Source organism: Stegostoma tigrinum, chromosome 6 (assembly GCF_030684315.1).
Source record: "Stegostoma tigrinum isolate sSteTig4 chromosome 6, sSteTig4.hap1, whole genome shotgun sequence".
NCBI classification, from domain to species: domain Eukaryota; kingdom Metazoa; phylum Chordata; class Chondrichthyes; order Orectolobiformes; family Stegostomatidae; genus Stegostoma; species Stegostoma tigrinum.
In genome coordinates, this window is record NC_081359.1 from 76,611,859 (window position 1) to 76,625,323 (window position 13,465).

Genomic DNA, 13,465 nt, shown 5'->3' on the forward strand with positions numbered 1-13,465 from the left:
TCTCTTCATCCCAGTTTTAAATGGCTTAGCCCACATCCTTGGACTGTGACCCCTAGTTCCGAAATCTTTGGTCACTGGAAATATTCTTCCTACATTTACACTGTCTAGTCTTGTTAGAATTTTATACGTTTCTAAGAGATCCTCTTTCTTTCAAACTACAATGAAAATAATCCTCACTGATCTAATCTCTCTTCATGCATCAATCCTTCCATTTCAGCAATCTGTCTGGTAAGTCTTCATTGCACTCCCTCCATAGTCAGAACATCCTTCCTTGGATAAGGAGACCAAAACTGTACACAATACCAGAGATAATGGGAACTGCAGATGCTGGAGATTCCAAGATAATAAAATGTGAGGCTGGACGAACACAGCAGGCCAAGCAGCATCTCAGGAGCACAAAAGCTGACGTTTCGGGCCTAGACCCTTCATCAGAGAGGGGGATGGGGGGAGGGAACTGGAATAAATAGGGAGAGAGGGGGAGGCGGACCGAAGATGGAGAGTAAAGAAGATAGGTGGAGAGGGTGTAGGTGGGGAGGTAGGGAGGGGATAGGTCAGTCCAGGGAAGACGGACAGGTCAAGGAGGTGGGATGAGGTTAGTAGGTAGCTGGGGGTGCGGCTTGGGGTGGGAGGAAGGGATGGGTGAGAGGAAGAACCGGTTAGGGAGGCAGAGACAGGTTGGACTGGTTTTGGGATGCAGTGGGTGGGGGGGAAGAGCTGGGCTGGTTGTGTGGTGCAGTGGGGGGAGGGGATGAACTGGGCTGGTTGAGGGATGCAGTGGGGGAAGGGGAGATTTTGAAACTGGTGAAGTCCACATTGATACCATATGGCTGCAGGGTTCCCAGGCGGAATATGAGTTGCTGTTCCTGCAACCTTCGGGTGGCATCATTGTGGCAGTGCAGGAGGCCCATGATGGACATGTCATCAAGAGAATGGGAGGGGGAGTGGAAATGGTTTGCGACTGGGAGGTGCAGTTGTTTGTTGCGAACTGAGCGGAGGTGTTCTGCAAAGCGGTCCCCAAGCCTCCGCTTGGTTTCCCCAATGTAGAGAAAGCCGCACCGGGTACAGTGGATGCAGTATACCACATTGGCAGATGTGCAGGTGAACCTCTGCTTAATGTGGAATGTCATCTTGGGGCCTGGGATGGGGGTGAGGGAGGAGGTGTGGGGACAAGTGTAGCATTTCCTGCGGTTGCAGGGGAAGGTGCCGGGTGTGGTGGGGTTGGAGGGCAGTGTGGAGCGAACAAGGGAGTCACGGAGAGAGTGGTCTCTCCGGAAAGCAGACAGGGGTGGGGATGGAAAAATGTCTTGGGTGGTGGGGTCGGATTGTAAATGGCGGAAGTGTCGGAGGATAATGCGTTGTATCCGGAGGTTGGTAGGGTGGTGTGTGAGAACGAGGGGGATCCTCTTGGGGCGGTTGTGGCGGGGGCGGGGTGTGAGGGATGTGTCGCGGGAAATGCGGGAGACGCGGTCAAGGGCGTTCTCAATCACCGTGGGGGGGAAGGTGCGGTCCTTAAAGAACTTGGACATCTGGGATGTGCGGGAGTGGAATGTCTTATCGTGGGAGCAGATGCGGCGGAGGCGGAGGAATTGGGAATAGGGGATGGAATTTTTGCAGGAGGGTGGGTGGGAGGAGGTGTATTCTAGGTAGCTGTGGGAGTCGGTGGGCTTGTAATGGACATCAGTTACAAGCTGATTGCCTGAGATGGAGACTGAGAGGTCCAGGAAGGTGAGGGATGTGCTGGAGATGGCCCAGGTGAACTGAAGGTTGGGGTGGAAGGTGTTGGTGAAGTGGATGAACTGTTCGAGCTCCTCTGGGGAGCAAGAGGCGGCGCCGATACAGTCATCAATGTACCGGAGGAAGAGGTGGGGTTTGGGGCCTGTGTAGGTGCGGAAGATGGACTGTTCCACGTAACCTACAAAGAGGCAGGCATAGCTGGGGCCCATGCGGGTGCCCATGGCCACCCCCTTAGTCTGTAGGAAGTGGGAGGAGTCAAAAGAGAAGTTGTTGAGTGTGAGGACGAGTTCCGCTAGGCGGATGAGAGTGTCGGTGGAGGGGGCCTGGTCGGGCCTGCGGGACAGGAAGAAGCGGAGGGCCTTGAGGCCATCTCCATGCGGAATGCAGGTGTACAGGGACTGGACGTCCATGGTGAATATGAGGTGTTGGGGGCCAGGGAATTGGAAGTCCTGGAGGAGGTGGAGGGCGTGGGTGGTGTCACGGACATAGGTGGGGAGTTCCTGGACCAAAGGGGAGAAAATGGAGTCCAGATAGGTGGAGATGAGTTCGGTGGGGCAGGAGCAGGCTGAGACGATGGGTCGACCAGGGCAGGCAGGTTTGTGGATTTTGGGAAGGAGATAGAAACGGGCCGTGCGGGGTTGGGGAACAATGAGGTTGGAGGCTGTGGGTGGGAGGTCCCCTGAGGTGATGAGGTCATGAATGGTGTTGGAGATGATGGTTTGGTGCTCGGAATACCTCCAGGTCTGGTCTCACTAAGGCACTGTATGATTGCAGCAAAATATCACTGCTCCTGTACTTAAATCCTCTCACTATAAAGACCAACATGCCATTTGCCTGCTTCACCACCTGGTGGACCAATATACAACAGACTTTTCCACTAAGTTTTAAAACTAAGTAGTTCAATGTAAAACAAGGGTTTTTAATCCATCAAGAGCAATTATAAAAAGTATAAAGGAGGAAGATGGCTGTGATTAATTCAAAGAGTTTAAAAGGTTTAACAGATAGATTTCTTTTCAACCTGGTTATCCTTTAAATAGTTAATACATAGATTATTTAAAAAGAAACACATCTTTAAAAGGTAAAAATACCCAACAGAACAGCAAACCATGGCTCGTCAAAAAGGGAAGTAAACAAAGAAGGCGGCTTATCAAGTTGTCAAACAAGTTGATAACCTGAGGATTGGAGAATTTTAACTCAAAAGGAGGATCGAGAAATTTATGGACAGAGAATAGAATAGAATATGAATGTAAAATGGCAGGAAATATAACAATAGATGGTAAAAGCTTGCAGAGGCTTGTTAAAAGAAAAAAGATTAGCAAATACCATTACAGATAGACACAGGAGAACTTGGTGAAACAAAACAACTGTGTATGTGTTTTCACTATGGAAGACACAAAAACTCCCGGAAATAATTAATAGCTTAGTTAGAACGTGGAACTGAAAGAAATTCATATTGGAACAAAGTATTATTGGAGAAATTAACTAGACAAAAAAAATTGACATATCCCCAGGACCCAACTACTTCACTCAAGAGTCCTTGAAGAGGTGGCGACAGAATTAGTGGATAGATTGGTGCTAATGTTTCAAAATTCTATTAAGCAATGGTGCCTACAGATTGGAAGGCTGCAAGTGTAGCCTCATTGTTGAACAAGGAAGGGAGACAGTAAAACAGGAAACTTCAGACCCGTTAGACAGATATCAGGAGTGGGGAAATTACTACAATATTTTAAAATATACATCATACTGAGATATTTAGGCAATAGTCTTCTGATTGGACAGACACAAAATGGATTTATAAAAGGTGGAATCATGTTTGCCAAACTTGGTGGGTCTTTTTAAAAAAGGATGTTTCAGGCACAATTGATACAGGGAAACAAGTAAACGTTGGGTTTTTAGATTTTCCAAAGGCTTCCCACACAGGAGGATGTTAAACAAAATTAAGGCACATGAATTAGAGGTAATATACTAGCATCAATAAAGACTGGTAATAGGCAGAAAGTAAAAATCTGAATCAGGTTGGCAGACAGTGACCAATACCACAAGATAAATGCTTGAGCACTGATGTTTTCAATCTATAATCGAAGATGCGAATCCAGTGGCCAATTGTAACGTTCTCAAGTTTGTAGATGATACAAAACCTGGGTGATAATGAAAGTTGCAAGGAGGATGTGATGAGGCAAATGAATTCACAGTCGGTAAATGAGTTGGCAAGAGCATGATAGATAGAACAATGTGGAAAACTAGGATGTTATCCACTTTGACAGGAGGAACAAAACACAAGTCATATTAACTGAGATAAGAAAGTACATCTTCCCTCAGATGGTGAATCTTTGGAATTCTTAACCTGAGATGTCTATCAAAACTAAGTCATTAAGTAAGTTCAAGACAGAGACTGATAGCTTTCTAGTTGCTAATGGCATTGGGAGAATACAGGACAAAGCTTGATCAAGGGAGTGAATGACTTAGTTTTACGGTCCTATACTATAATCAACAAGAATACTCATACTCCCATTTTTTGTGGAAACTATTGGTGCAGTTCAGAATTTTGAACATTTCGACAATATGGGTCTTAAGGTCTTTCAAAAGACAGTTGACACTATTCGAACTGGTATGACATAGGACAATACCACCTTAAATCAGTGTGACGTGAATTAATTAGCCAGTCCAAGATATGCAATGACAATGAGTTAATTTACTTGATCAGTGATAATGGGAACTGCAGATGCTGGAGAATCCAAGATAACAAAGTGTGGAGCTGGATGAACACAGCAGGCCAAGCAGCATCTCAGGAGCACAAAAGCTGACGTTTTGGGCCTGGACCCTTTGTCAGAGAGGGGAATGGGGAGAGGGAACTGGAATAAATAGGGAGAGAGTGGGAGGCGGACTGAAGATGGAGAGAAAACAAGATAGGTAGAGAGAGTATAGGTGAGGAGGTAGGGAGGGGATAGGTCAGTCCAGGGAAGGTGGACAGGTCAAGGAGGCCGGATGAGGTGGTAGGTAGGAAATGGAGGTGCGGCTTCAGGTGGGAGGAAGGGATGGGCGAGAGAAAGAACAGGTTAGGGAAGCAGAGACAGGCTGGACTGGTTTTGGGATGCAGTGTGAGAAGGCGAGATTTTGAAACTTGTGAAGTCCACATTGATACCATTGGGCTGCAGGGTTTCCAAGCGGAATATGAGTTGCTGTTCCTGCAACCTTTGGGTGGCATCATTGTGGCACTGCAGGAGGCCCATGATGGACATGTCGTCTGAGGAATGGGAGGGGGTAATATCCTTCTTCTAATAGGGCGACCAGAACTGAACACAGTGGTCCAGATGAGGCCTCATCAACATTCTGCATAACTTCAACATGATGTCACAATTCCTGTACTCAGAAGAACTGAGCAATGAAGGCAAGCATGCTAAATGCCTTTTTACCTACCCGGTCTATATGTGATGCAAACTTCAAAGAATTACATACCTGAACCATAGGTCCTCTGTTCTACAACATTACACAAAGACCTACTCCCTATTCATAAAATCAGTCAAAAAGGACTAAGGAAGATTTTGTCAATATTCTCTGAATTACACATTGTAGATCTGGTCTTTGCAAATATGATTCTGAGTATATTGTTGCTCACAGAGTGAATCTTTTGCCTAACATTTCTTTGCCTGGATCTTTTGGATCAGCTTACTACTCATTACTTAAATCGATGCAAGTTAGCTACAGGAAATTATGAACAGTCACATATGATTGTGACTACGTTCTAACTGCAATTCGTTTCAGATCAGAGCTACTACTTCCCATAACTTTCCAGCTTAAAAGTATTAAGTCTAACACGTATAGTGTCATATTAGACAAAGTATACTGAACAAATGAGTACATATTTAAATTTTTCTAAGATATCTAGTAACCAGCAAGAACTGAACAAAGTTAAATTTTAAAAATTAAAGGTTCCGAGATCTCTATTTATCACCATGCATACCTGGTCGCGAGAGCTTGAGTAGAGAGTTGAAAATGTCATGACAGTCCCTTTCTCTTGGAATGATGAAGTGAATGACCCGAAAATTCTTGCAGTGAATTACTAACGGACACCCAACTGCTGTCAGAGGAAGTTTTTCTACGACAGCAATGTGATGATGCATTATCTAAAGAGCAATCAAATAGATAGTTTAAAATACTCAAATGTGTAATTCATATTTGCCAACTAATTAAATTAAAACTAAAGAAATACAAATGGTGGAAATCAGAAACAAAAACAGAAATTGCTGGAAAATCTCAGCAGATCTGGCAGCATCTGTGGAGAGAAGGCAGAGTTATTATTTGGGATCAAGTGATGCTTCTTCAGAACTGTCACTGCCCCCAAGCAGGGATATTTTCTCACCTTGTCCAGTCCCTTCCCACTTATGTCAGTGATCCTTCTGACATTTTATGTGAGTTTCAGAATTTCCAGTTCGCAGGCTGCAGCCGCCACCTCTATCAACGGACATGCAATCTCTTTGCATGTTCATGCCCCATCGGGATGGTCTCAGGGCTCTCTGCTCCTTACTGGAAAAATAAAAGGCCTAAACCATCCCCATCCACCTCTACCACCTGGCGAAGCTCATCCTCACTTTGAGCATCTCCTTTAACTCCTCGCACTTTCTTTAGATCAAAAGGAGTTGCTATGGGTACCCGGATGGGCTCCAGTTAAGCCTGTCACTTTGGGGAGTATGTGACACATCTCTTGTTCCTATTCTGACCCCCACCCACAATTCCAGTACAATGACAGAGTTCTGATGGAGTGTCACTGTAACAGAAATGTCAATTATGCTTTCTCTCCACAGCTGCTGCCAGATCTGTCTAGTTTTTCCAGCAATTTCTGTTTTTTTGTTTACTCACTATTTGAGGTATGGAGAAGGAAAAAAGAAAAAGAAGCTGCAAGTGGCTAGAATGATCATTTCTGAGAGCAATGGACATTATTCTAATTGCATACATCTGTGCAGGAAAATATGCTAGGATGTGGAGCAGTGAGATCATTATTGATGATACCAGTTAAAAAATTAAAGAAATATCATGGTCCTTAAATATTCTGCCCTTAAATTTTAGTGAAATTCACAAAAGACTAGATTAATAGGAAATACCCCTTGACAGTGTTTTTGTTGCATTTTAGTTAATGATTTGCACGAACTGAAACTGTTCAATTTTCAAATATTCTCCAAATATTTAACTCTTCCACATACTGTATCCTTAACTACCCTTTTAAACAAGAATTAAAATGAAATTCACAAGATATTAAAAGGTAGTGATGTTCATATTTAGAATACCTGCTTGAATTCCTAAATTTTATTCTACAAAAAAAAAATCAGCACACCGAAAGCTGTTAACTCACACAAACACTTAACTGACAAACCCTCTAATATAACTATACTAACAGGAGAGAAAGATCTAAATAAAAGAGTGCTTTTGATTGTGTCAAGGGAAAATCTTATACTTTTAAATCTTCAGAACCTAAGCAAGCCACATGAGAAGTACTCACAGCATAGAAAACATTTTAGCAGCAAAGAGAAAAAAACTGAAGGTTCAATGCAATCTGGGCGCCCACGCACACGACTCATTAACAGTCAGCATACAGATGCAGAAAACAAATCAAGAGGGCTAAAGAAAAGTTATCTTTTTATTTTCTAATTATTTGAGGTAAAAGAGCAAAATATTGCATCTTGATGTGTAGAGTTCTTCTCAGGTCTTATTCAGCTTTAGACACCAAAATGAAGAAGGATAGAGAGTCATGGAGTCTCAGAAGAGACCAACTCGTCAATGCCGAACATGTTCCCAAACTAAATTTGTTTCACCGGCCTGCATTTGGCCCATACCCTTCCAAACATTTTCCATTAATGTACTTATCCAAATGTCTTTTATACGTTGTAAATCCTGCATCCACCACTTCCTCTGGCAGTTCATCCCACACACATGAACCAGTCTAAAAAAATGTTGTCCTTGGTTCTTTTAAAAATTTGTGTTTGTACTTTACCCATATTTGAGGTCTTTCTATATAATTTTCAGGAAAGAGTTTGTAATTTATTTATTGGTTCGTTTGGAAACTTAAGAACTGGAATAGGCCATTCAGATTCTGAAATCTATTCCCCCTGGAGTACTTGTTGATTTCTACTTCAGTACTATTTACCTGTCATTGGTACCAATTCATTTTTAAACTCTTAGCTAACAGTAATCTAGCAATCTACACCTTAAAAATTTCAAGTGACCCTTCAGGTGCTGTTTTGAACTCCCCTACCCTAGGGAAACACCTTTGCTCTTCACTTTATCTATGCGCCTCATGATTTTATAAACTTCTAAAAGAGGTCATCCTTCAAACTCCTACACTCCAGTGAAGGAAAGTCCCAGCCTATCCAACCTATTTTTATAGCTCAAACCCTCCAATCTTTTCTAACTCTCTTCAGTTTAATAACATCCTTACTTTAACACACGTTGAATTTGGAGAGGAAACTATGTAGATTCATCCCAATTTGGCTCATCTTAAAAGGGGTAAATTGGCTACAGACTGCAAAATGTAGTTTGCTTTCACCTGAACTCAGATGTTGTGAAATAATCTAACTGCAGTGGGAGATGATGGCATTCAATTAATAAATTTGTTAAATAAAGTTGGACGTAAGATGAGAGGGAAAAGGTTTAAATGGGACCTAGGAACAACTTTTTCATGCAAGGGGTGTTGCATGTGTGGAATGAGCTGCCAGAAGTACTGGTGGAGGCTGGGTCAATCACAATATTTAAAAGGCATCCGATGGGTACATCAAAGGAAGGGTCATGGGGAATTGGGCCAAATGCTAACAAATGGGGCTAGATTAATTTAGGAAATCTGATCAATCTGATGGACAAATTAGACCGAAGGGTTGTTTCCATGCTGTACAACTCTGACTCTAAATGGTGGCCATGAAACTATCAGTTGTATGAGCCCATTTGGTTCACTAATGACCTCTAAGGAATGAAATCTGCCATCCTTGCCTTGATGTGATCCAGACCCACAACAAAATGGCTTTGAACTATCCTCCAAAATCATCCTGGAAGCCTTTCAGTACAAAGGCAACTGAGGACAGACACACATATTCTTAAATGGTATGCAGATAGGAAAAAGGACATTGACTTGGTTGGAGAAAGGAATCCAAAACAAGGGAGCACATTCTTCAAATCAGAGCTAGACTATTTATAAGTGTAATCAGTAAGCACTTTTGATAGAAATGGGACTGGAAATTTGAATATTTCTCTCCAAACGACTGCAGTTTCAGGGTCAATTGAAATTTTTAAGACCGAGAATGCTAGATTACTGTTAGCTACAAGTTAAAAAAAATGGTACCAATGACGGGTAAATAGTACTCAAGTAGAAATTAAATGAACACTGTACAGGGAAATAGATTTGAGAATCTGAATGGTCTATTACGGTTCTTAAGTTCCCGAGTGCACCAATAAATAAATCAAACTCTATACTTTATAATTATATAGAAAAGACCTCAAACTGGGGTAAAATGCACATACAAAGATGTAATATTAACCTTAGAGAAGGGATGCAATGGCATTGTGGCAATGTTACTAGCTAGTAATCCAGAACTTAGGGTTTGAATTTACATTTGAATCCCAACCTTGACAGATGATGAAATATGAATTCTATTAAAAAAACTGGAACAAAAAGGAAATCTGATAGTGGCCACATAATCATTGTCTGCTTTTGTAAAAACCCCATCTGGTTCAATAACGTTCTTCAAGCAAGAAAATCTATCATCCTTACTGGTCTGCTCGAAACTGACTCTAGGCCTCAATATTGACTCAACTGTCCTCAAGGCAATTAGGTACATCTTATGAAAAGAAAATGCCGGAATAAATGAAACGATCTGCTGGACTCTATTTCAGTTAATCTACCTTGAGATTTGTTGAAGCTTCAATGTACTAGAACTAAGTTTGGAGACATCAAAATGGTTACATCTCAAGAAGGATCAGGAGGCCAAAGTATTGAACAATAGGAGCTTTTATCAAAGACGCTACAATCAGATCAAGCATGATTTTATTGAATACTGGAGCGGGCTAAAGGAGATGAGTGACTACTTGCGATAGGAATTTCTACGTTCTTTCCTCAGATATGGTGTTAAGCACTGTAACTTTAAACACAATACAACACTAAAGAACTTAAAGAGCTTTTGATGCAAATTATAACAATGTTTTAGAAAGTTCCAGAGAGTAGGCACTAAATATGGACTTTAAATAGATTCTTAAATATTTTGGCCCAGGCCTTCTGCTGACACACCATTTGAACGGAAGTGCAGAAGTATAAATTCATATAGTGCAAACATGTACCCTGAATACAAGCAATTTTCAGGACTCTGCTAGCTAATCTACCAACTCCAATCTGCTGGGATAGAGTTAGCAAGGAACTTGGATTGCAATAGGCCTCGAGACCCTCTGCAGGACTGCTGTAGGTGGTTTCTGTGCTGCTGTGAAAGAAGTTTTGCATTTTAAAATTTGATATCACCTCTAAGCAGTCAGTTATTTGATCAACCACATTTGCTTCTTGCCCATTTATAAATGAGTCTAGCATTTTCCTGATGTTACCTTAACATATCATTGAAAAAATGCTCAAATCCTTTTTCAAAAAAAATTGTAGCAGGACAGTTCGAGCATCATAACAATCAGGCAACGTCAACACTATATACTGTAGGGAAAATAGGGTGAATAAAAGGAGAACCAGTAAATATACAGTCAGTTCTGCTATAATGTGTTCCAACAAGGCAAATTGGCTGTAATGCGACTGACAAATAAGGGAATGCTGTTTCTACAACATGATTCCATCGTTTCGCAGGCTTTGTCCTGAGCATGCGCAATGTTAGCAGCAAAGGAGTGTCTGCACTGACATCACATGATCATTTCGCAGACTGTGTCGTGAAGCGCTTTCCGTGAGAGGTACAGTGCTCTGATTTTTAGGGGGTTTTTCCACAAATTCTGCTGTTACCCACAAAAATACCAGGGCAAAGAGTCAGGAATGTTAACAAGAGTCATGGTGATAAAATTGCAAATGGTGAACATAAAAGAAAGGCTATAACACTGGAAGAGAAGCTCCATGTTATAAAGCAGTTTGAGCATAATGACAGAACATGTGATATAGTTCATGTAACAGGAGTAAAGGAGTCTACCTTATGCACCATTAGAGGCAATGCAGAAAAGACTAAAGCAAGCTGTATTGATGGAACCAGTCCGAGCGCTACCAAAACTGTGTGGTCACAGACAAAGGAACTTGAGGAGATGGAGAGGCTTCTAAGTGTGTGGAGATAAGTTCCAACGAAAAAGCAATCCGGGACCACCTCTCTCACCATAAAAGAAAAAGCCATACCAGTTTATGAAGATCTAACAAAATGAGGTGTAAATCCTGCAGATGTGCCTGACTTTAGTTATAGCATTTCACTTGTTTTATCTTCTATCCGGAGGGAAACTGAGAAGCAATTTTGTAGCTCTTAGGAGGTCAATGATTACAATGCAGAACGCAACAGGGTAACAGTTAGTGGAATAAGATCTTCTTTAGCACCCAATGAACAGCTTCTTCATGAGGGAAGAAAAAAGGGCAAAGCAGCAAAAACTGGAGATCTTTTTTAAGCCAACCCCCAAGAAACAGTCAAAAGTCAATGAACCACAGCCATCCACTTCTGAATTAACTATTTTTCGTCCTAAATCTGCAACCACAACTGCACCTTAAGGTGATGACAATGACGCTGACGACCCTTAACCCCTCAACTCCTGTATTAACAACAGAACAACCTCAAAAATCTCCTTCCCCATGAAGTCATCTTTACATTTTATCCCCCAAGGTATTAAATTTACTTTTCTTTCATTATTAGTCAAGAATTAAATATTTATTCAAACTGTGCTATCCTTTGTGTTGGCTTTTGAATGATTTTGAGTGATTTTTTTGGTGGTCTGCCCCAAGCCCGCTTTTCCCATAGGCCCCGTTATTTCTATAGAATGATTTTCTATGATATGGTTTGCGCAGGAACACACCTATCACATTATAGCAGAACCAACTATAGCTTGTTTGGATTTCCAAAGGCAGTTAAATAAGGTGTCAACTTAATCTTTGAACATGAGAGCACTGTTTTCATCTAGAAATCACTGCATAACTTGGTGAATTCCAAACTTACAACATGCTTGGGTATATGCTCATGTGTGCATCTTTTACCCTTCCAAAATGGATATACATTCACAATTGTATTAAATTATGTTAAGTTCATACCCAAATTTCCTTAGAACAGTCTGTAGCTGTTTCTCGATAAATTAAGTGGGTGGTAGTAAGATGCAAAGTTCCAGTAGTTGACTTCTTACTGCTAAACCGATCTAAGCACTTCACCTGCTCCACCTGTAAGAACAATGTCAGAAAAAATGAGAGATGAAGTAAGGCAGTATGGTAACAGTGTTAAGCATTCGATGGTCACCTCTCAATGTAGTACCAATTGACCAAATTACTCAAGTTTTTAACAGGTGCATTATGCAGAATGGATGAGAAATCTGTCAGAAGGAAGAAATTAGTTACATGAATCCCAATAGAGCGGATAAGATCTAGGAATAGGAAAGATAACAGAAGGATGTGCACAGCAGCTCGAAGGATTTGTGGAGAGGTAAATGAGATATCTTCCTTTTCACCTTGCAGATTTAAAAGTTTCCAGTGCTTTCAACAATATGCTGAAAAGTCCCATTTTATTTCAAGAAAAAAACCAGTGTCATTTGTGTGAAAAGTGTCTTCAGTCATGTAATATTAAAACCCAGTGTGTGACAGCCTGTTCTTTTTTTTCCTTAAACACTTCGAACATGTCCAAGGAAAAGACTACCATGATGAACTCCTGTCACGATGTCCAAAACTAAATAGGCTTCATTTGAAAAAGCTGAGAGTTTAGTACCAAATGACTGTAAATAGGAAAGAGTATTGAAGAACACAGCTTTGCTTCCTCCAGAGCTGGCAGAACGTGCAAGCAACAGAGATAAGAGAACAAATACGTAGATGGTTATAATTAAAGAATGCCATGCAGGGCAAAAATATCACAACATAAGAAAAAAAGATTTCTGAAAAGTACGCTTTTTAAAAAAAAAGTAATTTCATTGTACATCTTAGCATGCAACAATATAAATGTAATAAATGAATTCTAAAATATTTTATGTCAGAAAAATAGCACCATGTCAATAGGATAACAATGAAATATGGTCATGTACATCTTAGCAATTGCTTTGTAAAAATAGTTTTGACCAAATTCTCTTGCTTGAACAAAACAATATATTCTGCACTGCAGGAATGTGCAACAACTGTTGTATGGTGATAGTGAAAAACTTTATTCATCTATTTACCAATGTGGATACTGTTAGATCAATGGAAAAGGACTACGAAATGCATTCAGAACATTGCTGGCCATTACGCTCTCAGTCCAAGTGAGCCAAGCATCTATGGGAGAAGTAAATAAAACCCCGAAGGAACTGCAGAAGCTGTAAATCAGGAACTAAAACAAGCTCAGCAGGTCTGGGAGCATCTGTGAGGAAAAAACAAGAGTTGACATTTCAAGTGCAGTGACCCTTCCTCAGAACTCAGTTCTGAGGAAGGGTCACTGGACTTGAAATGTCAACTGTTTTTTCCCCCTTCACAGATGCTCCCAGACCAATCTATGGGAGAACATTTGGATGAGTGACAATCTTATCCAGGACTTAAGATTAATAATAGAGATAAGTGAGGAACAATCCA

The 13,465-nt window shown here is 41.2% G+C and overlaps 1 protein-coding gene across 1 annotated transcript in view; it reads right to left on the reverse strand.

Annotated features, from left to right (window-relative positions):
• Positions 1-13,465, reverse strand: part of mtmr6 (myotubularin related protein 6) — a 41,042-nt gene that overhangs the window by 22,656 nt on the left and 4,921 nt on the right. The window contains exons 2-3 of the mRNA XM_048533242.2: positions 11,975-12,097; positions 5,696-5,858 (exon numbers count right to left, since the gene is read on the reverse strand). Coding sequence (XP_048389199.1) covers positions 5,696-5,858; positions 11,975-12,097 — 286 coding nt within the window. The remainder of the gene's footprint in view (positions 1-5,695; positions 5,859-11,974; positions 12,098-13,465) is intronic.